At 54.4% G+C, this 23,422-nt stretch overlaps 10 protein-coding genes across 10 annotated transcripts; 6 read left to right on the forward strand and 4 right to left on the reverse strand.

Moving 5' to 3' along the window:
• Nucleotides 1–22: 22 nt before the first annotated feature.
• Nucleotides 23–1,293, forward strand: BDV59DRAFT_204639 (pseudouridine synthase PUS4; the record flags this gene model as incomplete). Its single annotated transcript, XM_073694497.1, has 2 exons — nucleotides 23–56; nucleotides 125–1,293. The coding sequence occupies 2 exons, from the start codon at nucleotides 23–25 to the stop codon at nucleotides 1,291–1,293; spliced, it is 1,203 nt and encodes a 400-aa protein (XP_073545009.1).
• Nucleotides 1,294–1,816: 523 nt separating this feature from the next.
• On the reverse strand, nucleotides 1,817–5,276 carry BDV59DRAFT_204640 (putative GPI-anchored cell surface glycoprotein; the record flags this gene model as incomplete). The annotated part of the gene is made up of 3 exons (XM_073694498.1): nucleotides 1,817–1,857; nucleotides 1,909–4,947; nucleotides 5,015–5,276. 3 exons carry the CDS (start codon nucleotides 5,274–5,276, stop codon nucleotides 1,817–1,819), a joined length of 3,342 nt encoding a protein of 1,113 aa, XP_073545010.1.
• A 543-nt stretch (nucleotides 5,277–5,819) lies between these two features.
• On the forward strand, nucleotides 5,820–6,784 carry BDV59DRAFT_185125 (2-oxo-4-hydroxy-4-carboxy-5-ureidoimidazoline decarboxylase). Its single transcript, XM_073690796.1, has 3 exons — nucleotides 5,820–6,371; nucleotides 6,429–6,528; nucleotides 6,600–6,784. The coding sequence occupies exons 1-3, from the start codon at nucleotides 5,902–5,904 to the stop codon at nucleotides 6,660–6,662; spliced, it is 633 nt and encodes a 210-aa protein (XP_073545011.1). The 5' UTR covers nucleotides 5,820–5,901; the 3' UTR covers nucleotides 6,663–6,784.
• A 44-nt stretch (nucleotides 6,785–6,828) lies between these two features.
• On the forward strand, nucleotides 6,829–10,224 carry BDV59DRAFT_98972 (WD40 repeat domain-containing protein). Its single transcript, XM_073697470.1, has 5 exons — nucleotides 6,829–7,101; nucleotides 7,206–7,390; nucleotides 7,465–7,628; nucleotides 7,693–8,254; nucleotides 8,315–10,224. The coding sequence occupies exons 1-5, from the start codon at nucleotides 6,906–6,908 to the stop codon at nucleotides 10,025–10,027; spliced, it is 2,820 nt and encodes a 939-aa protein (XP_073545012.1). The 5' UTR covers nucleotides 6,829–6,905; the 3' UTR covers nucleotides 10,028–10,224.
• A 144-nt stretch (nucleotides 10,225–10,368) lies between these two features.
• On the forward strand, nucleotides 10,369–10,867 carry BDV59DRAFT_204643 (SRP9/SRP21 family protein; the record flags this gene model as incomplete). Its single annotated transcript, XM_073694499.1, has 2 exons — nucleotides 10,369–10,440; nucleotides 10,490–10,867. 2 exons carry the CDS (start codon nucleotides 10,369–10,371, stop codon nucleotides 10,865–10,867), a joined length of 450 nt encoding a protein of 149 aa, XP_073545013.1.
• Nucleotides 10,868–11,190: 323 nt separating this feature from the next.
• BDV59DRAFT_98964 (ribonucleotide-diphosphate reductase subunit RNR2) lies at nucleotides 11,191–13,029 on the reverse strand. Its single transcript, XM_073697469.1, has 3 exons — nucleotides 12,564–13,029; nucleotides 12,121–12,454; nucleotides 11,191–12,071 (listed from the first exon to the last, which is right to left on the reverse strand). Exons 1-3 carry the CDS (start codon nucleotides 12,777–12,779, stop codon nucleotides 11,473–11,475), a joined length of 1,149 nt encoding a protein of 382 aa, XP_073545014.1. The 5' UTR covers nucleotides 12,780–13,029; the 3' UTR covers nucleotides 11,191–11,472.
• A 1,239-nt stretch (nucleotides 13,030–14,268) lies between these two features.
• Nucleotides 14,269–15,871, reverse strand: BDV59DRAFT_185131 (putative mitochondrial oxaloacetate transporter (Oac)). The gene is made up of 6 exons (XM_073690797.1): nucleotides 15,655–15,871; nucleotides 15,510–15,584; nucleotides 15,323–15,452; nucleotides 14,793–15,264; nucleotides 14,593–14,738; nucleotides 14,269–14,534 (listed from the first exon to the last, which is right to left on the reverse strand). Exons 1-6 carry the CDS (start codon nucleotides 15,669–15,671, stop codon nucleotides 14,442–14,444), a joined length of 933 nt encoding a protein of 310 aa, XP_073545015.1. The 5' UTR covers nucleotides 15,672–15,871; the 3' UTR covers nucleotides 14,269–14,441.
• Nucleotides 15,872–16,087: 216 nt separating this feature from the next.
• On the forward strand, nucleotides 16,088–17,531 carry BDV59DRAFT_99012 (WD-repeat containing protein SWD2). The gene is made up of 3 exons (XM_073697471.1): nucleotides 16,088–16,330; nucleotides 16,393–16,618; nucleotides 16,678–17,531. The coding sequence occupies exons 1-3, from the start codon at nucleotides 16,232–16,234 to the stop codon at nucleotides 17,460–17,462; spliced, it is 1,110 nt and encodes a 369-aa protein (XP_073545016.1). The 5' UTR covers nucleotides 16,088–16,231; the 3' UTR covers nucleotides 17,463–17,531.
• Nucleotides 17,532–17,599: 68 nt separating this feature from the next.
• On the reverse strand, nucleotides 17,600–19,201 carry BDV59DRAFT_195179 (uncharacterized protein; the record flags this gene model as incomplete). Its single annotated transcript, XM_073692508.1, has 1 exon — nucleotides 17,600–19,201. The coding sequence occupies one exon, from the start codon at nucleotides 19,199–19,201 to the stop codon at nucleotides 17,600–17,602; it is 1,602 nt and encodes a 533-aa protein (XP_073545017.1).
• A 1,127-nt stretch (nucleotides 19,202–20,328) lies between these two features.
• Nucleotides 20,329–21,618, forward strand: BDV59DRAFT_185133 (sulfotransferase family protein). Its single transcript, XM_073690798.1, has 4 exons — nucleotides 20,329–20,575; nucleotides 20,638–20,833; nucleotides 20,888–21,189; nucleotides 21,248–21,618. Exons 1-4 carry the CDS (start codon nucleotides 20,499–20,501, stop codon nucleotides 21,522–21,524), a joined length of 852 nt encoding a protein of 283 aa, XP_073545018.1. The 5' UTR covers nucleotides 20,329–20,498; the 3' UTR covers nucleotides 21,525–21,618.
• Nucleotides 21,619–23,422: the final 1,804 nt, after the last annotated feature.

The following is a 23,422-nucleotide window of genomic DNA, read 5'->3' on the forward strand; positions in this document are numbered from 1 at the left end:
CCTGCGACTCTTTCGAACCACCATGTCCGGCGAAAAGATCTACGAAGGCGTCTTCGGTGCGTTTTCCCCCCTCGCCCCAACTCCCCGCAACAAGCAACCCAGCTAACCCGCCCATCCGACGCAGCTGTCCACAAGCCCCAAGGCATCACCTCCGCGGACGTCATCCGCAACCTCCAGCACCACTTCAACCCGTCGAAGCTCTTCCAGCCGTGGCTGGAGACGGAACGGGCGCGGCGCAACCGCGAGAGCAAGAACCAGCGGCGGCGGCGGCGCACGCAGCGGCTCGACGTGAAGATCGGGCACGGGGGCACGCTCGATCCGCTGGCGACGGGCGTGCTGGTGACGGGCGTGGGCAAGGGCACGAAGCAGCTGAACGACTTCCTGGGCTGCACCAAGTCGTACGAGACGGTCGTGCAGTTCGGCGCCGAGACCGACTCCTACGACTGTCTGGGGAAGATCGTGCGTCGCGCGCCCGCCGAGCACGTCACCCGTGCCGCGGTCGAGGACGCCCTGGCCCGCTTCCGCGGCCGGATCATGCAGCGGCCCCCCATCTTCTCCGCCCTCAAGGTCAACGGGAAGAAGCTCTACGAGTATGCCCGCGAGGGCCAGCTGCCCCCCATCGAGATCCAGGAGCGCCCCGTCGAGGTCTCCGACCTGCGCATCGTCGAGTGGTACGAGCCCGGCCAGCATGAGTTCCAGTGGCCCCAGGAGGAGGCCCCCGCGGAGGAGAAGGCCGTTGCGGAGAAGCTGCTGGAGAAGAATGATGCCCGGCCTGTCGCGGCGCCTGCGCAGGAAGCGGTGATGGCCGATGCTGCCGCTGCTGCGCCGGCGAAGCGGAAGACCCCTCCGCCGGAGGGCAGCAGCCCCAAGGAGGACGAGAAGGAAACGCCGGATGAGTCGGCCCCGTCGGCGAAGAAGCAGAAGGTCACTGCAGAGGGTGACGCGGCGCCCGTGGAAGAACCGAAGCAAGCTTCCAGCGCCGCGGCCGAGCCCGAGAAGACGGCTGTCCCGAGAGCCCAATCGCCGGCCGTGAAGATCGTCATGACCGTCTCGTCGGGATTCTACGTTCGCTCGTTGGCCCATGACCTCGGTAAGGCTGTCGGGAGCTGCGGGTTTATGAGTTCCCTTGTGCGCACGCGTCAGGCGCATTTCGACCTGGACCCTGAAAAGGTCCTGGAGTACAAGGATCTCGAGGCGGGCGAGGAGGTCTGGGGCCCGAAGGTTCAGCGCTTCCTGGAGGAATGGGAGAAGAAGCGGGAAGCCGAAGAACGGGATCCGATTAATGCCTCTTAAGTTAGAGGGGGATGTGAATGTATCATCTACGCTTAGTCTGCTGCATCCAAAAGTTCGAGCCCCTCCAGCTCAGGGTAGGTCGCACGCGCAATTCCTAGGGACCGGCGACATGAGGTATACCCGCGCCAGGGCTCTAACGAAAGTCGCCTACGTCCGACGGAAAACTTCCGACGAAGAAAGTTGGGCGTCGTCTACCACGCTCAGAAATACAAGTGGTTGATTCAGTTACTCCCCGTGATTCCCTGCGCCAAAAAGCATCGTCGCGAGGCAATTGGTCTAATCATAAGATCATACACCATAATCAGAGAACTTAGGACAATGTCAAGAATATATGCTGAGTTGAAGAAATGAAACCAGCTGAGGGCTAGATAGCGACAGCAAGTAAACAAAGGGAAATCATTTTGAAGGGGTATACCGCTGTAAACACAAGGAGAAGACAAGGATAGAAAGGATAGAAGGGGTGAGGCAGAAGGTGCATGTTAAGACAGCAGAGATGAAAGAAAATGCTCTATGTAATGCAAGACTATTGAGACGACTGGTGAAGTCCGTGAGCGTGGACCAGTGCTACATGGATGTTAGTTACTCGACGTGGTTGTACAGGAACGCAGGACTCACTTTGAAGTACAAAGGCCTGCCCTTGCCTCGATTCACACGCGCACTGGAGCGTACTCCCGTTAAAGAGATCCAGCATGATACTGTTGGGCATCTCCTGTCGATCTTCGTCCGGAAGGCAAGGAGTCCGAAATTCGGTCATGTGGTAGCGCTTGATCATATTCCGGTGCGTGGAATCCGCATTCGCCGGCGTCAGAACCAGGTAGCCCTGGTCATCCACCCGGACGAACCGTCGTTTCCAGAGGAGCGTGTCGGGAAATTGGACATTGACCTCGCCGATATCGACCGCCTGGGGAGCCTCAGCGGCCGTCTCAGGCTCATTGGCTGGGGGCGGCGTGGCTTCTTCCTTCACGACGGGATTCAGAGTCCCCACGGTGTTTTTCCGGGAGTGCGATTTGATCGAGGACATGCGGCGGAGGAGTCGAGATGTGCGGGACTCTTTCTTCTCTTCCGGAGACGAGGCGATCTCCGTACCGGCCTTTGCGCTCTCGTTCCGAGAGAATGAAGATATGGACAGTCGGCTCTCTGAGCGCGGCGGGGGTCCTGAGCCAGCGGAGGCGGCCGAAGAGTTTGACATGCTACGCTCGGCATTGTTGGCTGCTGACTCCGCCGACAGGCTCTGCGAAAGAGGAGCCTCCGACGTCTCATGTTCAACTGTCAATGGACTCGCCTGGAGGTTCAGCACACCGGACTCGGTCGATTCCGTGGTAGAGTCATTGGGTGCAGGGTCACGGATGATGCGAGCGGTCACAGAGACCGATCTCGTCGCACGCTTGGCCTCTGGAATGGACTGTGAGCCGCGACGGGACACGCTCGAGGCTCGGGAGAAGGCTTCCGGGTTGTATGTGCTGCTCCTGGAGGGAGTATTGTCGGGGTTGGCGCCCAAAGACACCGAGGCTCTCTTGCGGAGCGTCTCAAAGGAGGATGAAGCGGACGGCGGAGTCAGGTTCTGGGACGCGGGGGAGGGAGACGGAGAGTTGGAGAATTTCTCCAACGCCTTGATACGTTTCGAAATCCCAGACGACACGTTGATCTTTTTGGCCACGAGAACGGGACTCGACGCGTGGGCGGCGTCTGGGTACGGGGTCGACACCGATCTGCTTCCAGCGACTGCTTGCATATCGGGCATCTGGTGACCGACGGCGCTGGGATTGGAGACAGCGCGCGAATTTCTCCAGGCATCCCCTGCAGCGGTATCGTTTGCGCCGTTCGAGTAGCCGGGCGACAACGGCGACTTGCCGACCGAGATGGGCTTGGCCTCTTCCACCGTGGCGCTCGTCAATTCTTCCATGAAGGAGTCGTCAGAGAGGAGGTTATCGTCATCAGAATATTCCGGGGTCGGGACTTGGATAGGCTCGAGGAGGGGTTTGCGTTTTTCCTTGGGCTGGCCCACGTTCTTCTCTTCCACGGTCGGGATTTCAGGGGTCAGCAGCTCATGCTGCGGAGGGGTTCCCGGCGAGGCAGTTGTTTGGGAAGGGTCAGAAGCGGAGCCCGGTGATGATTCGAGAGTGGGAGAGGTAGACAGAGGAATGGGCTGTGGGGGGAGGGGGTCAGCGGATTCGCCTGGTTGGTCTCCTCCCTCTGGTTCTTTAGGACCAGGAGGTTTCGATTCGGTCGGTGGAGACGAAGCAGCAACCGTAATTTCGACCTCTGGAGCTTTTGGCGACTCCTCGCCGGGTGGGACGTCGATGACGGCGCTAGGCGAGCCGGGGCCACTCTTAGCTTCATGGGCAACAGGCGCGGCCAAGTCTTCGTGGGCGGCGTTTGTTTCGGGCTCGGTAAGGATCGGTGTCTTCTGAAACTGTTCCATTTCGGAGGTTTCACGCAGATCGGTGGGAATTTCTTCGTTTGTCGTTGGGGCTTTAATATCAGGGAGCTCCTCCTGCTGATCAGGAACCGCGTCCGACTCGGATTGCGTATGTTTGGCTGCGTGATCTTCGACCTCTCTAGGGACCTCAACCGGCCCTGAGGGCGCGGAGGGCTGTGTTTCGGAGAGCGGCTCCTTGCTGTTCTCTATCCCGTTCGCACGTTTGTCGCAGTCGCTGGCACTGCCCAATTTCCCGCTCCCGCAGTGGATGTTCTCCTTGTCCTCAATGATGTTTAGGGAGGGCTTTTCGTTCTCCTGGGCCTTCCTTTTTTGCATCTGGGATTTGCGGAGTTGGAGGGCTTTCATCAGCCGTTCCTTCTCGTGCGAGGAACCTGATGATGACAAGGCACTTAAGGATTTCGCGCCGGGCGACAGCTGAGGGCGGGCGATGGGCATTGACACCGGGGGGACCAGCAACGGCGGTACGGGCGGGGCGATGCTGGACCTGGTCGACATGCCGGAGATGGACGCCACGGTACTCCCTTGCGAGCGAGGACGAGCGGGGGTGGGGGTAGACTTTCGTAAGGATGACGACCGCATGCCGGCCGGCAGTGACACGACGGGTCGCTGTTCGGCGCTCCGAGTCAGGTTTCCTGCGGTGCGAGGGCGGCCACTCCCGTCCATTGAGGGTCGAGGGCCGAGTTTGACTTTCTGCTTGGGTACGTTGGAGCGATCCAAATCGCGCAAGGAGGGTCGGGCGGACTGGGTGGATCGGCGAGGCTCCGACGGGGCATAGGAGGCATCCTCGGGGGGAAGCGTTCTGGAGGGCGCGGCGTCGGACCCGAGGCCTGCGGCGATGGATGGGGGCCGTTCATTGGAGGGGTGATCTACTGTCTGCGAGGGCTCTGATGGGGTGTCTGCGTTGGACGAGGGTTGTGCGTCGGTGGGGGTCGGTACGATGGTGGCCTCGGAGAGTTGACTGAAGGACCTCATGCGCATAGAATGGTCGGCAGAATCCTTGGACCCGGGAGTTTCCTCGGCATCTTCAGCGATCTCCATCAACCTCCGACGGCGGAGGGAGCTGGAAGAGGAGGTGATGGAGCCCGAAGCGGTATGGAGCAGACAGGCGGACGAGAGCGCGCTCTCGGTGAGTTCAGACGGGCGCGACAAGGAGAAGACGGTGTCATGGGGGGAGAACTTGTCGAGAATGGACTGGAACTGTACGGTGGTGCGGGCTGAGGGGTGGGTTAGACGTAGGGTAGAAGGTTTCCGGGGACGGGAATAGGGGAAGAAGGGACGCACCTTGGATGAGGCGAGACAAGCCCTCTGGCAAGTAACTGAGGACGACCTTCCGGCGACGATACTGGAGAAAGCCATAAAGGGGGGAGGACTCTTGATAGGACTCGATGGCGGTTCGGACGTCGGGCACCCCGCCGGTTCCTCGATCGAGGAGAGCGACTTCATCGCGGGAGAGATAGTGAAGCAGAAGCCAACCGCCGGCCTCGGTGAGGACGGCTTGATAGGCATCGAGGAGGACGGGATGATCTAGCCCATTGAGAGACATGGTTTGAGCGGCATTGGGGGAGAGGGAGTCGAGAGGAGGAGGAGGAGGAGGAGGGAAGAGGAAGAGGGAGAGAGGTAGAGTAGAGGTGGAGAGAGGCAAAGACCGATGTATGCAGGAGATTGAATCGATCGACCAGCCAACTGGTCCAGATCTGGTGGTTCCTTCCCGCTCAGGAGGTTTTTCCGTCAGGGGCCGAACGTGAGTGGTGGAGCGAGTCAGACTCTCCGCTGTGCACTTTCCAAGGTTGGACCTGGAATGCAGATGGTGCAGATGTATTGGTAGGTACTTCTTTCTACAAGGTTAACCTACCTATCATCGAGGCGCCTACCTACTACCTTATTCTATCGAGGTTCTGTCAGTATCCTCCTATACTTGTACCTCCTAGGTATTCTCTATACTATCCTCTATGCTCTATACTAAACTCTATACCCCTAGACTATATACTAGTACTACGACATCGCTGATCTCACTTCTAATCTAATCCTAATCCATATCATATCAATATTGCTACGTTCCGTATACCCCGTAATAGTTGCGTACATCCTTCCGCCCTCTGGTCCTCTGGAGCCCTCCGCCCCGCCACTCGGAGTCTCCCGATGCGGGGACCAAATCGGACCTTATAAGAATGAGGTACATCCATCGCAAGAATCTTTTCAAAATACACCTTACAACCCATTCTACCGTCATCACCATGCCGACTCTCCCGCCCCCCTCCGCCCTCCCCTCCCTCTCCCGGGAACGCCAGTGCCAGGTGCTGGATACCCTCTTCGAACCCTCCCCGGAACTGCATCGCATGATGATCCCCCTCCTCAACGACCAGACCTTCACCTCCTACCCCAGTCTCATCGATGCCGTGCGGGCCCGCATGGCCGCCCTCTCCTCCCCCAACTCGCCCCAGGACCGCGCCGTGTTGGTGGACATGCTGGGATCGCATCCCCGGTTGGGTCGACCCAAGGTGGCCTCCCAGCCCGAACAGCTCAGCGAATTGAGTCGGAAGGAACAGGCCCAGCTGAACCAAGGCGCGGAAGAACTGGGGGAGAAATTGCGCTTGTTGAATGTGGAATATGAGGAGAAATTCCCGGGGTTGCGATTTGTGTCTGTCTCGCCGGTCCCCTCTGCTCTCTTCTCTCGTCTTTAGCTAATCCCACCCAGAACGTTTGTCAACGGGCGCAGTCGCGAGGTGATCATGGTGGAGATGCGACAGCGCATGGACCGCGGCGACTATGAACGGGAGGTGCAGGAAAGCATCCAGGTGGGTACTCGGTCCTCCGTGGTTTGATGAAGCGATAACCGTCCCTGCTAATCTCGGAACCGTCGGGACAGGCCATGTGTGATATTGCAAAGGACCGGGCCAGTAAATTGGAGGTTGAGACGGCCAAGATATGAGTCGAATAGCTTAGTATATACTGCGTAATAGAATAGATTGTCTTATGCATAGTTATGCGAGTATAATAGTGTAGGATCGAATCTGATGTCATGCCATCGATCCGGAACGTGCCGTTTCTTTTCTAACCGTTTCGACTCCTCATCCTAATAATCTCGCTCCTCTGTTCCCTCTTTTCTTTTCTTTTTTTTTTCCCCGGTCCTTCCTCTCTGCCTCATCCATGCGCCCCCCTGTGCAACTCCACCATGGCGGAGGGTTCGAAGGAGACCGAGACTGATGGAGAAAATCCGCGGGCTTCAACTCTCCCCGCGATCGTCACCACCACCGCCCACGACGACGACAACAACAACACAAACAATCCTCCTCGATCTCCTCGAGAAACAGACGACAATCTCAGTCCTCATCCGGATCTCCTCCGCTCCTCCCAATCATTTCCCCTCGGTACGCTTCACCCCTGTTGATCCTCTTGCCACCCCGTATTCCATATCGCATATACCTCCACGCTGATTCGGTCGTTTTGCTCCTCTACTGACCTCCCATGATAGGCTCTGTCGCATCCGATGTCGCATCCGCCTCCAGCGGAAACCATCCAGATCCCAAGAAATCCTCGCACTCGTCGCGACCAACAAATGGCGCCGTCGCCGTCGCCGCCGCCGGCAGAACGTCCACCTCGTCGCCGACGGTCGTCGAGCCCAGCGCCGATTCCAGCGCTATCGATCCCCTGTCGCAGGTGAGCCAGCCTTCTCCCCCGACCATGGGCGTCATCCGATAGCTCCAAGTTCAAGGATTGACCCCCGTGACCAGCACATCATCAAACGCACCAATACCGAAAAGTCCATCCCCCTCAAGCTCCTCGGGAGAGCGTCATACGAGGCGGAAGCCGGCGGGTTAGATCATCGGTCATCACTCGACCAGACCCCCAGTCGGACAGATGCCGTGCTACATAAAAAGCCCTCCCGCGAGAAGAAGTAAGTGTGTCGCAGAACCCCACCTTTCTGCAGGGCTGACCACGGCGCGACAACCCCTCAACAGAAAAGGCGTCTCTTTCCTCAGTCGCATCATCCCTGGGAAGAAGAAGGACTCGGTTCTCGACGAAGAAGACGAGGTCTCCGAACCGGAGACCTCCCGCATGGATGCTGATGTCTCCTCGCAACCCATCGGCTTCTTCCCCCGGTTCCCTCGTCCGTCCAAATACGTCCGCGCGCGCGCCCAGTACAAGAAGGAAAAGACGTTCGGTCGCACCTTTGTTGCGCAGGAGCTGGAGGGCGCCGACAACGTCGCTACTTCGTCCGACAAGGATGGTGCCGCTTCGTCAACCGGCGATCCGAGTCGAACTTCCGCCGGGAAAGCCGTGTGGGCATTGGTCTTCTCCAACGATGGCCGCTATCTCGCAGCCGCCGGCCAGGACGGCAAGGTCCGGGTCTGGGCCGTGATCGCGTCGCCGGAAGACCGCACCGAGAGCGAGTCTGAAGGTGATGAGGGCCATGAGGATGACAACGCCCCGCCGCCGTTAAAGGCCCCTGTGTTTAGACAGAAGCCGGTCCAGGTCTATGAAGGTCATACCGGAAGCGTCCTCGACCTGAGTTGGAGCAAGGTAAGGAGTTCTCGGAGGAGGATGCGATGCTGCTACCGATGGAAATCTGACGTCAAACAGAACAACTTCCTTCTCTCCTCGTCCATGGACAAGACCGTTCGACTGTGGCACGTCACCCGCCCCGAGTGTCTCTGCTGCTTTAAACACAGCGACTTCGTCACCTCGATCCAGTTCCACCCGCGCGACGATCGCTTCTTCCTCGCTGGCTCCCTTGACACAAAGCTCCGCCTATGGAGCATTCCCGACAAGAGCGTGGCATTTGTCGTCACGGTCCCTGATATGATCACCTCGGTTGCGTTCACTCCGGACGGCCGGCACTCGATTGCCGGCGGGCTCAACGGCATGTGCAACATCTACGAGACCGACGGACTTAAAGCGATCGCCCAGATCCATGTCCGTTCGGCGCGTGGCCGCAACGCCAAGGGCAGCAAGATCACCGGCATCGATACCATGTCTCTCCCGTGCGGCGACCCCCACGGCGAGGTGAAACTTCTCATCACCAGCAACGACTCTCGCATTCGGATGTACAACTTCCGCGACCGCACGCTGGAGGCAAAGTTCCGCGGCAACGAGAACACCTGCAGTCAGATCCGCGCCTCCTTTAGCGACGACGGTAAGCACATAATCTGCGGCAGCGAAGACCGCCGAACCTACCTCTGGCCAACCGGCCCCGTGGAGCGGGACTCCGACAAGCGCGCCGTCGAGATCCTGGACGCGCACTCCGCCATGGTGACGGCCGCCATCATGGCCCCATCCCAAACCAAGCAGATCCTCGGGTTCTCCGAAGACCCAATATACGACATCTGTAACCCGCCGCCCGTGATGCTCGCGAGCCAAGCGGAGGCCGCGAAAGAAAACGGACCCCGACAGCGCAACTCCACCGCCAGCAAACTGGCCCACGAATCGCCCGCCTACCTCTCCCGCTCGACACACCCGGACGGCAACATCATCGTCGTCGCCGACTACTCGGGCCGCATCAAGGTCCTACGCCAGGACTGCGCCTACCAGAAGCGACGCTACGAGTCCTGGGATACGCACTCCACGATCTCACGCAAGCTGCTGCGGCGTACGAACTCGGCCCGGCTCAGCATCGCCTCCTCCATCGGCCGCGAGTCCTCGCACAAGACGCCGTCCGAGCGCATCATCTCTTGGCGCAACTCCGTCATCGGCCACCATCGCGAGTCCTCCTACGGCGGCAACCGCACGCGCACCCCCTCACCCCATCGCGTCTCCTCCCTCTCGCGGTACTCCAGCCCCGGCCGGGGCCCCGAGACCCGCTCCGGTTTCACCACCTCCCCGCCCGCGACTCCATACAAGACCAGCATCGACTATAAGCGGTCGCTGGAGAGCGGCCGCTCCAGTGTCGACGCGGCGGCGCCCGCGGACGACGCGTCCAAATTGCCGGTGGCGTCGGCGTCAAACTGGGCGGCGACCAACGCCTCGCAGCAGAAAGACAACCCGCTGTGGCTCCAGGGCGACCAGAGCTACGCCTTCTACAACAAGATCACGCGCGACGCGCTCGCCGCCACGCACCGCAAATCGCCCAGTCTGCTGAGCCCCCACCGGCTGTCGGTGCCGGCGGGCCCGGAGCGAAAGTTCAGCTCCAGCGGCATGAGTGTGCTCAGCAGTGACTATGCCTCGTCCAACGGCGAAGGCGAGGAGGGCGATGTCCTCCGGTGCGAGAGCTGCGGCGGCACGAACTTCCAGGCTACCAAGGCGCGGAATGGGAAGCAGCGGTTGATCTGCGTGCGGTGTCATCGGCCGATTGGTTGATGCACCGGCTATTTTTTGTGATTTATCGTAATATTTTTTTTTGGGGGGGGGGTTGGGTTCATGTGATGATTGACGATGGATGAGATGCATTTTGTATATTGGATGGATGTATAGTAGCTAGCACAGGGTGTACGAGACAATGATAGACGTGTTATGAAGCAAGCACTGGGAAGAAGTAGTACGCGGTGAGTACTATCTTAGTAGTGGTAGATGCCAAGCCAGCTCTCGACTTCGACTCCCGCCGCTCTCCACCACCTTTCAAGAACCTCCACCAAACTCCCTCACGCCGCCGACGAATACACACCACAGAAAGACGACCACACAAGATCAACCGTTTCAACATGCCCTACCTCCCCACCTCCCAGGTCTACCTGGAACAATCCGCCCTCCTTCTCCAAGCATACCCGGACACCGTACGTGCTCAATCTCAACCTCACCCAGCATCCCTAACAAACCCCACAGACAAGAATCACGACGAAATACCACTTCCCACGGCCGCAAAAGCCCGCCTCGGCCGAGACCAACCCCCCTCCAGCCATCGCCTCCCTCACCCTCAAAACCTTCAACCCAACCTCGGGTATCTGCCTCAAATACCGCACCAACAAGGCCGCCGAGGTCGGCCGCCTGATCACCTCCCTCGGGAAGCTCGCTGCAGGCGCTGACGTCGCTAGTCTGGGGCTGTCTGGCGCGGCGCCGGCCGGGGCTGGGCCCGTGGACGTCGAGATGGTCGATGCTGTTGCCTCGGAGGAGACTGCGAATGCGACGACGACAACGATAACGCCGGGGGCGGCCGGGAAGGGAGGGAAATCGAAGAAGAAAGGCGGGAAGGGCAAACGGTAGAAGGATGAATTGGACTCCCTACCAGCTCTCTTTCTTTGCATGCATGTATGGAGCTCGGCGGATTCTTTACCGGTCTTGTCTATCTGTCTGTCGCATGTGATGGACTGACCACACTCCGTCTTGTAGCGGGCCTTATGCCGAACCGAAGACAGTAGCCGATTAAAGGTGAAGGCACTGCACTGGAACTGAGCGGTGCAGAACGCCGGTGACTGCTGAGGTGCTGGCAGCACCGCTTACGAATGGGCCACTGTACATAGAAAATGGGTCACTTGGCAACGAATCTGGTGTGAACGGTTTATTTAAACACTATTCTAGACAGACTACCTAGGAAATATCCAACGGTCAAATGTACAGTGATATCCTATTCCTTTAAATACAGCCCAAGCCTACCAACCATTCCACGCGGGAATGCCGGCCGGATTGGGCATTACAGCAAATAATAATCCCGCCGTTTAACGCCAGACCCATGCGTATACCTCAAATAACCTCATAAATCAATAACAACCCAAGACCAAAGAAAAGGATGGGAGAGAAAATTAGCTCGCATCGGATGACAAGTGCGGTACACTCCGGCACTCATCGGGTATAATCGTTTTAGTGTCAGTTTAGAAGTCCTCATCGAAGTTGAGGCCTCCGTCGTTGGAGGTCTCCTCCTTGGCGTCCTTCTTGGTGCTAGCCATCACACCGGCCTTCTGGTAGTCACCGACACGCTTCTCGAAGAAGTTGGTCTTGCCGGCCAGAGAGATAGACTCCATGAAGTCGAAGGGGTTGGCCGAGTGGAAGTACTTGTTGTTGCCGAGGGCGACAAGGAGGCGGTCCGCAACGAACTCGATGTACTGGCACATCAGCTTGGCGTTCATACCGAGAAGAGCGACGGGCAGGGCATCCGTGAGGAACTCCTTCTCGATGGCGACAGCCTCCACGATGATATCCTCAACCACTTGCTTGCTGGGGCGGTGGTTCAGGTGAGAGAACAGCAGGCAAGCGAAGTCGGTGTGGAGACCCTCGTCGCGAGAGATCAGCTCGTTGGAGAAGGTGAGACCGGGCATCAGACCACGCTTCTTCAGCCAGAAGATGGACGCGAAGGATCCGGAGAAGAAGATACCCTCGACGGCAGCGAAGGCCACGAGACGCTGTCCAAAGGTGGAATCCTGGTCCTGGATCCATTTGATGGCCCATTCGGCCTTCTTGGTAATGCAGGGAACTAGTAGACTATTAGCAATTGGTTTGATATATGGCGGTGATAAACATACTAGTGTCAATGGCATCGAAAAGGTAGGTGCGCTGCTTGGGCTCCTTGATGTAGGTATCAATCAGAAGGGAGTAGGTCTCCGAGTGGATGTTCTCGATCATGATCTGGAAACCGTAGAAGCAACGGGCCTCGGGGACCTGCACTTCACCGCTGAAACGCTCGAGAAGGTTCTCGTTGACAATGCCGTCGGAGGCAGCGAAGAAAGCAAGAACGTGGGAGATGAAGTAGCGCTCATCCTCGTTCAGACGGTTGTTCCAGTCGTGCAGATCCTTGGAGAGATCGATCTCTTCAGCGGTCCAGAAGGAGGCCTCGGCCTTCTTGTACATCTGCCAGATCTATATGGATCGGACGCGTTAGCGTGTTTGATGTTGCTTGGGCGGCCAAAATCCCATGGAAAAAATTCCACTTTACGCGTGACGCGTGACCGACGTGTTCCTCACTCACCTCGTGGTATTTGATAGGGAACAGAACGAAACGATGGGGATTCTCCTGAAGCAGAGGCTCGTTGGCCTCGATCTCCTTGATCCCAGGAGCAACCTTGGGGGCCTCAGCGGGCTTCTCGGAAACAGGCTTGGTGGGCGCGTCGACGGGGAGGGAGGACGGCGCGTTCTCCTTGCCCGCGGCGTCGAAGTTGAGCTTCTTGACAGGCGAGTCGCTCATCTTGAGGTTCTCCAGCGAGGAAGCAGCCTGCACAGACGGAGGAATTAGCTCGTTTGGATGTCGCGACGCGTCTTGGATGGGAGGCGAGACGTGACATCACGTACCTGCTTGGAAGGAGTGACTTGAGCAGACATGGTGGCAAGTGTCTGGAAGGATGCGAGGAAAGAATACGGGAAATTGGACACACAGACACGAGAAAGGGTCGGCGGAATGGGGTTGAGAAGATGGGATGAAGAAGAAGAGAGCTGGGATGGGAGGAGCAGCGGACAGAAATACCTGCGACGGCGGAGAAGCGTGACCGCTAGCGCGACGGGCTAAGTCACGTCGCACGTGACTTGGCGTGTCGAGTGGCTGGCGGAAGAACTAATGATCCGCGGGAGCGCGTCGTACCTGCAGGGAATTCTGGCCTGTCAACATCCGAAGAACGGCACCAGATGGAGATCAGGAATCCAACCAGATGGGTCAGACCACTGTTGATTCTGCCATCCGATGTGTACGTCCGATTTCGCGTCTCCACATGCCTGGGTCTGTTGTTCGTACGTGGACTTTCCACAGTACAAGAGCGCGTCTATATCTTATCTGATCATCTACCGCGATTCTTGATCCCAAAGCGGTATTATTGGGCCATGCCAATTCAATCCCTGTAGATTCCAACTATCAACGGAGCACTGGGGTGTATATGACGCTCCTCCTTATCTCGTCAAACTGGCCCTCGTAGAGTCCTCTCTGATTCTTCCGGTCTTGGAGCTGACCTCCATGGCTCGACGCGCTTTGTTCCTTTACGCCCGAACGTCATCGCCAAACAGAGCACCATAATACCCACATCGTTGTGCTCCACTTAGACCAATTAACGCGGCTCAGCTCCTTGACCAAAGATTAAATAATGCTCGAATAAGCTGCCCCGATCCCGACGGAACAAGGTTAGCTATGGAGAGCTGAACGCGACACGGGTGGGTGCCCTGCATGATTGGCAGCTGCTGCAGCCCATTCTCGGATTTACGGATATCTAGGGGTTTAATTGGGGCCTTCCTTACCGTCGGATCAATCTAGTGAAGCAGATCCATCCTGGTGGAGAGTAAACAAAAATCCATTGCTTTATTCTGTAAGCAGGCGACGCGTTTGAAAGGGTTGTGACGCGTCTGTCATACCAAAGAACTCTGTATAACTTCCAGGCCCGAGTCACCTTGTTTTAGTTTTAGCTTTGTTTTCGCTTTAGGGTTGAAGCTTTCCCTGACTACGGTGAATATGCTGGATATACATTCTCGGGGTTGAACTATGTAAGATCCCTGTCGAAGATGAACACCCACAAAACAAGGATGCTACCATTGACAGATACCCTAAGATGGTGAGCCAGCAAGGATTCCAACCATGTTCAATAATTCCAGCATCATCAATGAAAGGTCCGGTACCTAGGCTGGTCCTATTGCAGAAACCCTGCATACCACAGCCTTCATGTCTCAGATGGCATCTCGACTGCCCACCAAGCTCACTAGACTTTAGAAGCGAACTCATCAAATATTCCCAAGTTCTATAAATTCCTATTTCATATGTACAAAGATAGAATAATGAGATAAACGCCTCTTGTATAGACCCGCGGAGCCTGAGCCGCTAAGCCATGCAAAACTCCCTCATAATCTTCCCAAATATGTTGAGAGGAATTGTTTACAGAACTTCCTTCAGAGACTCAGGGAGCCACCGGTCCTCAAATTGGCGCATCAACTTGTTCGTCTGTTCGGCAAGCGTAAGGGTCAAGATCTAGTAAAACAGAGTCAGCGTCAATCTAATACTACCAGCTTGGGTCCGATGCACTTACAGTATGGGGCAGGATACGCGCCAGGTGGGCGAAATAGCCCTTATAAATCGCAAAGATACCCTCCGTGCGAATAGTCTGGAAAAGACAATCGAAAGCGCTCTTGTAGAGGTTACCGGTTTGGTTGTACATGCGCGACATGATCGTGTCTAGGGATGCCGTCAGTTGATGCGCAGTTGAAGCCAGAGGTGTCATTAACATACCAGGAGGGTGCATGACACAGCAAACCACGAATCCGGATGCCGTACTACTAGCCAGATGAAGAGCCGGGCCTTCCTCCATACCGAGATGCTTGACCAACCGACGCTTCGCGAAGAAATAAGTGGGGAGTTGAACTGAACTACCGAAACCAGTGCGAACCATTGCGGCATTTACACCACGGTAGAGCCCACGAACGCCCTCAGAGGTGTAGATCTGCCGCAGGCCGTCGAACGAGTTGCGGTACTGGTGTTGAGTGCCGACGGGAAGGAAAGGAGAATACGACTGGAGGCGGGTCTTCACTAGGAAGAAGGGAGAAGCGCATGCGGCACCGATAATACCGGAGGTGGCACCGGAGAAGACGTTGATGCCAAGTGACTGAACGTTCGGGTCGTTATAGACGGTCGTAGTGATTCCCTTGCGCAGAGGTTCGTAGAATCCTAGACGACAACCATTGAGAAGAACTTGATAGATATACTATATCGCACGGTGTCAGCGTCGCAGACGGACCGTCCAAGACCGGGTTTCCACATACCGCAGAGTCGATTCCTCGGAATAGGCCGCGGGGGCCTTCATTTTGTAGAATGACTTTCACGCCATGAAACACTCCCCGGTACTTCTTCACCGCATCGCCCCTCGATTGCAACTCGCCTTGCAATTGCAATCTGGAAATCCACACTGATCAGACTCGCATTCCGTCCACAGGAACATGCTAATCCTACCTGATCTTGACCGTCTCGAAGCTGTGAGTGACCGTTACCGCACCGCAGGCTGCGATACCTCCCGCAATAAAAGCTCTATGTAATTCAATTAAGCGTCAGCACCGTCCCAAATTGCTCCCATCTGAAAAAGGTAGGCGCATCGTACCCTGTCGTTGTGGCCATCGCGTTAAGAAATTGACTCCGTTAGCGGAGCGGGTATCAGCGCCTGTTTGCACGTGGAAGGGTGGGTTTTGGCGTTGGCGTTGCGAAGGGGACTGTACTGGACAGGATGCAGGAACCCACGCGACACTCGCAAGGTATAGGTAGGCGGTGGTGACAGCAAAGATCGGTGTACGGAGAAAGAAGCAAATCACTCGCCCGCCTGGTCGGGGTAGTGCTAATGGGGGCTCCGCCGCAAAAGATTGGATTCCGGGGGCGGTGATTGGGTGTCGGCATGGTTGCTTCGCCGCCTCTCCGACCATCGGGCCCGACAAGTCAGCACCGCCTACCGATGGTAACCGCCGGCGCGGAAAAACATTTTCCATCTCCAACGCGTCGAATTTCGTGGGGAACATGCGCGAGCTTCAAGCAGCTAGGAATCTCAATCGCGAACGAGGAGAGCATCAGGGCACTCCACTCCGTCACTCGGTGCAGACCATCCTGGAAAATCTGCATTGTCTCTACTATCTATCTCGTCTGTCGCTTCACATTAGTCCCCATCCATATCAGACGAGCTCAACACCATGGCGGAGGGACAACAGCAACCTCCGCCGCAACAACCCCAGTCAACTCCTCCAGCACAGAAAGTCTCAGATATCATTCGCAGCTTTCGTCCTACCAAGGTTGGTATATATTATTACTGTAAAAGATGCCATTGGCCCCGCTGATCATTGTTTTCCTGCAGGCATTCAAAGGGCCCAAGCAAGATGCGTCTGGCTATGTGACCTCATTGGATTTCGACGATCAGGGAGACTACCTGGTGTCGTCCGGAGACGATGATACAATCCAAATTTATGATATCAAGGAAGGCAAATCCACCAAGTCTGTTCCCAGCAAGAAATATGGTGCACACCTAGCGAGGTTCACCCACCACTCGCGCCAGGTTCTTCACGCAAGCACCAAAGTAGACGGTACGCCTAGCGTTCTTGTTGTGTGTACGCTCGTGGGCTCTTATCTAACCGACAGTCAGACTCCTTGCGGCTTCTGGATCTTCACAATGAAGGATATATTCGGTACTTTTCTGGACACACGGACAAAGTGACCTGTTTGGCTCTATCTCCCGGCACCGACTCGTTCATCTCCTGTTCCAAGGACGACACCGTTGCGATTTGGGATCTCGGTTCAAGAAACGCGCAAGGGAAATTGAGTCTCTCTACTCCTTACCTGGTGGCATTTGATCCCTCTGCCTCGGTCATTGCCATCGCCTCACAGTCTACGTCTTCGGTTCTTCTTTACGATTTCCGCAACTACGATAAGGCGCCGTTCTCTACGTTTGACCTTGCGCCATATGAAGAAAGATACACCCCTTCCACTAGAGGCAGAGCCTGGACCCGTCTGGAGTTCTCCAACGATGGCAAACATTTGCTTGTGGGAACGGATTACCATGGGCACTTCGTCCTCGATGCTTTCGAGGGGAACCTGAAGGCCTTTTTATCTGGCCGGAATGGGTCTCCCGGTAGAGCATCCCCTGTCTCCACGACGGGAAAACCTCTCGGTCAGGGCGATGCTTGCTTTTCACCCGATGGCCGATATGTCATCGGTGGCTCTGGAGACCATCCGGATGTCCTCGTCTGGGACCTCCAGCAAATATCGGATTCGAATGACACCTTACAGCCTATTTGCAGATTGCCACATCGGGGTCGGACTGCTCTCGTGGAGTACAATCCGAGATACAACATGTTTGCTACCGCTGATAAAGAAACAGTCTTTTGGCTGCCAGAGGACGGTTCCAGAACCTCCGAGAAGCAAGGCTAGATTGAGATACCGTTATACATACGCGTCCCATGATCTATATTATCCTACATTCGACGAAGCTGTGCGAGCTGTGCTAGACATTCTTTCGACGTGTCTAGTCTATGCATTTTATCTATGCAAGGTCTACCGATTAGGGACTATTTCTTCCGACCTTTTTCTTTGCCAATCAAGCTCCTGGCTGTGTCGCACACCCAGATCAGGGGACCCTCCAGGTTTTCGTCGCCATCCCTGTGTTTCTCGACTATATTCTCGATGTGCTTCACGACCGTGCGATTGCTTGATATTGTCATTGTGTTGGTGGCCCATCCGTACATGAATACGCTGTAATTGATGTCGGACAGAATCTCTGTCACACGCTCTGATACAGGAGGGAGAGCTCCTCGAGATCTGGCGGCATCAATAATAGCCCGCGAATCGACGGTCTTGATCGGAATCTTCCATTGGGATGGGATTTGGTAGTCCGAGAGCTCCTGGAATTTGCGGATGACAGACTCCCTGTCGAGTCCATTAAACGGGGCGTCACCCATTAAAATCTTCATCCGTGTTTTTTCAGCCTCAGTACCAATGACATCAACAATCTCACGCATTCGTTTGGCGGCTTCTCCGGTACATATCAGTTCATATCCTACCATTGCTGGCCAGAGTTCTTTGGTGAGCAAAGGCCGTTCCCTCTCGATCTCAAGCTGTCGCACAATGGCCTTGTGTAAGTCGGGTGTCGGCGTCAAGTCTTTAAAATGGGATAAGTCTGAAGCCATCGCGAGGAGCAAGGTGCAGTCCACGTTTAGCGTTGGGGTGAACCGTTTGAACGGCTTAGGCAGAAGCCGACGGAGTTCCTCCTGGACATTATAATCACTTGGTGCTATAATACTGGAAACGGCCTCGCCGCATTCCACCGTGATGCCATAGCCTCTTATCACCTCGAATAAATCATCGATATCCTGGTTTTTCCCCTCCTCGATCTTCGGGATAACGAAACGTAGGCGAGGATGGCGATACCGGATCCTGGTGTTATTCGCGGTTTTCCTCATGTCAATCGCCAACTTGACCAGCTCCACCTCATCATCGTCCTCATCCTCGGAGTCAAAGCTACGATCGTCGTCGTAATTCCGTAACACTATCCTCTCTTCCTCCTCAGAGCCACCCTCGGAGTGTCCCTCCCACCCTTTCTCGGCCATCTCAAACAGCAGGCGCGTCTCCGAAACCGTAGACACCTTCACCCACTCCTCCCCGTCATCTGCGACGATGTCCACAAAGACACTCTTCTGTTTGTCCTTGTTCGGCCGCTTTTTGCCCTCATCCCACCCGTCACTGCCGCCATCCCAGTAGAACCGTTTCCCAAACGCCACAAGCCCCGTACATGTCCGCTTCGCTATTGTCCACACCGCTTCGTAGAACGGGAGGTTGGACGACCGCAGGGCATGTGTCAATCGTTGCCAGTTATCGTCGGGTGGACCATCGTCGTTATCGGCCTCCGCAGAAGCGGAACTGTGGATTTTATCCGCGAGCTTTTCGAGGGTTCGCAGCTCTGAGACGGCATTGGACAGCAACGACCGGACTTCAACGACTTGCGGGTTGCGCTGAGTCTCGGCGAGGAGGGACTGGAAGGCTTTTATCTCGGCGATGAGTGTGCGGCAGCGGGTCACGAGCGAGGTCGCTAGATATCGTGGACTTTCGGGTATGGCGGTGCAGGAGGAATTGTCCTTTCTGGACTCGGGGGTGCAGTCGGGGAGAGAAGACATCGTCCATGAGGATATATGCAAACGAGACAATTTTGGGACATCGAAAGTGGCGTAAACAGTTGAGCTTCTGGGGAGGGAGGATGAGTCAGCGTATCCCCGCATGCAACTAACTATAAAGTGACTCAGTCATGTCTGAATGGTGACAATGTCAGGGTGTAGCGGGATATTTTGATAGAGTAGTATAAAGTGTGTTTTACGGGCTGTTCGGAGACTTTATCTCTGTGGTGTCCTCCCTACGCTATGGGTTATTGTTTGGGAGTTTCGCGAAATATATATAGACCACTTCGCTGTTCTCGAAAAGCGAATCATGGACGATACATTTCTGGTAGACAAGGACGAGTGGGATATGAATTTAATTAAACGATATATCTAAGTCTTCAACATTGTTGGCTTTTCGTTCGGCAGAACTATACTCTATCATTCCCATTATCAACAGAGTTCCGATTATGCATAGATGGAAACTCCACTACGAATACGATGTCCCTCAGCACCAAACCAGAGGACAGATTTGGCACGTCGACGAAAACTCCAAATCATAAGTTGACATGGGTTTAGCCGAAGACATGCAGTATTGCTTACTTATTGCGAAAGTCATGGGCTAGCAACGGCCCCTTAATCTAGGCAACATTTTTGGCCCCATGGCCCTCCGCTCGTGCAAAGCCGATGGGCGATACAGCTAGTTGAGTAAAGATCGTCAGATAAATCCCTATGCAGGAAAATCAGCCTCAAGTGGGGTTCTGCGCTGTCAACGTTTTTGGTCTTCTCCTACACATGATCATCCACCTCCATCACCGTCAAAAGTAGACGCTAACGTTCCGTGATCAGTCGCATAGAAACGTGTGAGAGTTACATGGACACTTGGCAATGCGACAAGTTTTGGCGGCCCCCTTCTCATTCGGATTTGACGCCACTGTCTGCAGGCAGTGGCTCCAGATGTAACTAAACTAATGCATACTAATATAGGTCGCCTTATCTCCATCCCGCAGCCAACCGTGGGAGTATCAACCCACTGCGTGGCCCACATGTCATTTCCCCACAAGTTTCAGCAAAACGTGCTATACGCCAGGCCGTGCAGTTGCTGACAGGCATTCTTCTCTAACCATGTAGCCGAGGAGCGCTAGGAGCTAGTCTCACGAATATCCATTCAGTTTACTGGCGGGGAAGGCATATTATTGAGCCGCAGTTTCCTTCCTAGCACAAGAATCCTTGACTAAAATTCCAGGACACATAAGTAGCTGACCCTCCCCTTCTCTCAGGAGATTCTGTGGTCATTCCATCTAAACAAACCATCCCAATCATGTCGCGTGAAGTCGATAGGCTGGCCCAGCCAGTACAGAAGAAGAAGATGCGGCTCGTTGTAGCCAGCTGCAGCAGGTAGGATACCGTGTCTCCAGACACTAGCGCATATCTAGATGAAGCCTAACGAAATGTCATAGAACCGGTACTCTGGGTCTCCATGAAGCCTTGGAGATGCTGGGATACACCCCTTACCACATGATTGATGTCATGTACAAGGGCAGAAAACCTCATATGAAAATCTTCTGTGAGGGCATCAAGGCGCATCACGATCGTTTCTCGGGGATCAAGCGGTACGAGACACAAGACTTGCAGAAGTGGCTGAGCGACTACGATGTGAGTGTCTGAATGCAGTCTGTCAATATAATCCAGATATTAACAGTGTGTCAGTGCGTGCTCGAGATCCCAAGCTACATTGGGCCAAGATGCCTTGAGGCCTATGCCGCAGATCCGGATGTCAAATTCATTGTGACAGAGCGCTCACCGATAAAATGGGCAAAATCCATGAACAATACTGTTGGGGCAGCTATTATGCTAGCAGCGAAGTTCCCAATGAATATATTGAGGCGGTTTGACTCCGAGCTCAGTGCGTTTTGGCACCTCGCCGACGTGATGTATTGGGCCTACTCTGACTCGACAAACCCTGGTGACCCGAACAACGAGGAAATTCTCTGTAGGAACTATGTCGATTAGTGAGTTTTTCTTACCTGCGTACAAGGAGTACCGGACATGACTAACCACCGATAACAGCATTCAAACCGTCAAGAACACACTTCCAAAGGACAGACTTCTAGTTGTCAAGCTGGAGGAAGGTCTTGGTTGGGAACAAATTTGCCCATTTCTAGAGTTACCAATTCCAGAACAGAAGTACCCCCGTGGCAATGATCCTGAAACATTCCAGAAGATCGTTGAGGATTGGCTGCAGCCGAGAGTTAAGGCAGCCTTGTTGAATCTAGGGGGAATTGTTACAGCTACGGCTGGAATCGCTGGATATTTGGGGTGGAGATACCTCCGTTATGTTAAGTAGCAGGTGTTGTTATTGCCTATGAAGTGTTTGTTCTCTGTAATTGACGTTGTGCTCCAAGCGTATATGCAATTAGAGTTCCTCTGCCTGCTGCCTGTAGATTACTTTAGATAATGGAATTTAATAAGTATCTAACATAAGCCATAGCTAATTTGGAATTTGATTCTACTTGCTTAGGTTCAAGTGATGGAGATAGCTAAATGGCGTTAAGGTTATTGAAGAAATGGCGTGATATTGCTTATTTTTTGCTCACCCTCGGCCTACCACAGGATCTTTCCATCAGGTAGTAATCTGTAATTTTCAAAATCCCTACCAATTGATGCATCTAAAATATGGTTATTTCATATTTATTACTCATATTAGTTGCATGGAATGGTGTTCCATTTAGAGTATCCTTCGAACAATACATTCAAAAAATTGATAATTGAAATGATAAGCGATTATGGGTGCCTTTGTATTTGCACCAAGATATGGGAAACCCTAAATACAGGGGAAAAACCATACCAAGGCAACCTGAATTAATAGTATGATGCGATAGCATTGGACGCAATTCTAACAGCATCGGTATTTGGAAGTTTTATTAACCTCGAGATCTTATATTAACGTCCAGGTATATTCGAAAGCCAGCGTCCGGCTACCGCTCAGATCTCATTGTCATCCACAAGATGTCCCCCACTCCAGTCAACAGACTTGTTTGCGTCGCGGGTCGTTCACCACCGTGACTACGCAATTCATATCCAAAGCCCTTAGCTGCGTGGAGACCTGTGTGACAAAAACAAAGGAGGCAAGAAGCCAATTGGAGAAAGAGGACTCCCGGGCGGAGGGCGGCTTGATTGTGGCATGTCATCATTTAGTTTGGGTCGTGACTTATTCAACGACATACGTTCCTTCAGTCTTCATTCCGACCTCCCAGATATGAAAATACTCGATGGACATTGTTCTAAACCCAGATGCTTTAGGGACGTTATATACGTGCTCCACTCATGAAATGAAAAGTCGGCCCCTAACTGGGGGACTATAAGACCAGAATTGGTGCGGCGTAGGCCTTCTCACATAAGTAGCTTACCGTAAACAAGGAGGAAGTGGGTCGAAAGGCCCTCGGGACATCTTTCCCCTAATCTTGCAATGTCTACTATAGTACTGCGTATACAACGTTCCGGTGAGGATATTTTAGATTATTCCTAGCTTGAAAGTATCCTCCTTTAGCTTGCAAAGAAGTGTTTTCTTTACTATACTGCGTGAATGCCGAGACCTAGTCGACTGAGGACGCAGGTTGATACCAACTTCAGCCAAGCGCATGAGGCGTTCAATTTGCCCGCTTATAGAAGTTTACCTATTCTCTCCATCCATTTACGTTCAGTAGTTTATCTTCAGAAACCGGAAGCTTTCGCAACCTGCTGTAATTTGTAGGAGTGCTGGGCCCCTTCTTCGCAACCGCCTCAGACTGTTCATTGTTTTACGTAGCAGGCTTCGAGAAGAACCCATAGAAATAGATATATATCAGGCATATCCCCATTCTTATCTTCAGATAGAATGATGTATTGACATCCAAAGTGAACTGCAAATTGGACCACATATATGGCGTACTGGTGTCGGACGGAGGAGATCGGTGCGCAGTAATCAATGCGTAAGGAGCGTGCGACGACGAGAATCCTCGATTATATCTCGCATGATCTATGATAAGATAAACGAAGCAATATTGTAAGAAAAGGAGATAAACAAAATGAATGACTAAGATCGAAATCAAGAGACCTATACAATCTGATGAGTCCCCACGGTTGCGATATTGGAACGGATGTAAGAGAAAGTATGTATTTTATGCCCAGTAATACCAGAGCGCTACAGCCTGATAGATGCCAAACCTAAATTGAGATTTTTTCTAATTCCGAGTGAAATATGTG

The sequence above is a fragment of the Aspergillus ambiguus genome (assembly GCF_047715705.1).
Source record: "Aspergillus ambiguus strain CBS 117.58 unplaced genomic scaffold BDV59scaffold_34, whole genome shotgun sequence".
Classification (NCBI taxonomy): Eukaryota; Fungi; Ascomycota; class Eurotiomycetes; order Eurotiales; family Aspergillaceae; genus Aspergillus; species Aspergillus ambiguus.

Coding starts and splice junctions, on each gene's coding strand:
- BDV59DRAFT_98972 (XM_073697470.1), top strand. CDS start 6,906: ATGGCGGAGGGTTCGAAGGAGACCGAGACTGATGGAGAAAATCCGCGG. Junction 7,102..7,205: donor CTCCCAATCATTTCCCCTCG/GTACGCTTCACC, acceptor CTCCCATGATAG/GCTCTGTCGCATCCGATGTC. Junction 8,255..8,314: donor TCGACCTGAGTTGGAGCAAG/GTAAGGAGTTCT, acceptor GACGTCAAACAG/AACAACTTCCTTCTCTCCTC.
- BDV59DRAFT_185131 (XM_073690797.1), bottom strand. Junction 15,265..15,322: donor TCCGAGGAATCGACTCTGCG/GTATGTGGAAAC, acceptor CGTGCGATATAG/TATATCTATCAAGTTCTTCT. Junction 14,739..14,792: donor CTGTGTCATGCACCCTCCTG/GTATGTTAATGA, acceptor CGGCATCCCTAG/ACACGATCATGTCGCGCATG.
- BDV59DRAFT_185125 (XM_073690796.1), top strand. CDS start 5,902: ATGAGGTACATCCATCGCAAGAATCTTTTCAAAATACACCTTACAACC. Junction 6,372..6,428: donor TTCCCGGGGTTGCGATTTGT/GTCTGTCTCGCC, acceptor AATCCCACCCAG/AACGTTTGTCAACGGGCGCA. Junction 6,529..6,599: donor AGGTGCAGGAAAGCATCCAG/GTGGGTACTCGG, acceptor CCGTCGGGACAG/GCCATGTGTGATATTGCAAA.
- BDV59DRAFT_99012 (XM_073697471.1), top strand. CDS start 16,232: ATGGCGGAGGGACAACAGCAACCTCCGCCGCAACAACCCCAGTCAACT. Junction 16,331..16,392: donor GCAGCTTTCGTCCTACCAAG/GTTGGTATATAT, acceptor GTTTTCCTGCAG/GCATTCAAAGGGCCCAAGCA. Junction 16,619..16,677: donor CGCAAGCACCAAAGTAGACG/GTACGCCTAGCG, acceptor ACCGACAGTCAG/ACTCCTTGCGGCTTCTGGAT.
- BDV59DRAFT_98964 (XM_073697469.1), bottom strand. CDS start 12,779: ATGAGCGACTCGCCTGTCAAGAAGCTCAACTTCGACGCCGCGGGCAAG. Junction 12,455..12,563: donor TCCCTATCAAATACCACGAG/GTGAGTGAGGAA, acceptor CGATCCATATAG/ATCTGGCAGATGTACAAGAA. Junction 12,072..12,120: donor TTTCGATGCCATTGACACTA/GTATGTTTATCA, acceptor ATAGTCTACTAG/TTCCCTGCATTACCAAGAAG.
- BDV59DRAFT_185133 (XM_073690798.1), top strand. CDS start 20,499: ATGTCGCGTGAAGTCGATAGGCTGGCCCAGCCAGTACAGAAGAAGAAG. Junction 20,576..20,637: donor GTTGTAGCCAGCTGCAGCAG/GTAGGATACCGT, acceptor GAAATGTCATAG/AACCGGTACTCTGGGTCTCC. Junction 20,834..20,887: donor AGTGGCTGAGCGACTACGAT/GTGAGTGTCTGA, acceptor ACAGTGTGTCAG/TGCGTGCTCGAGATCCCAAG.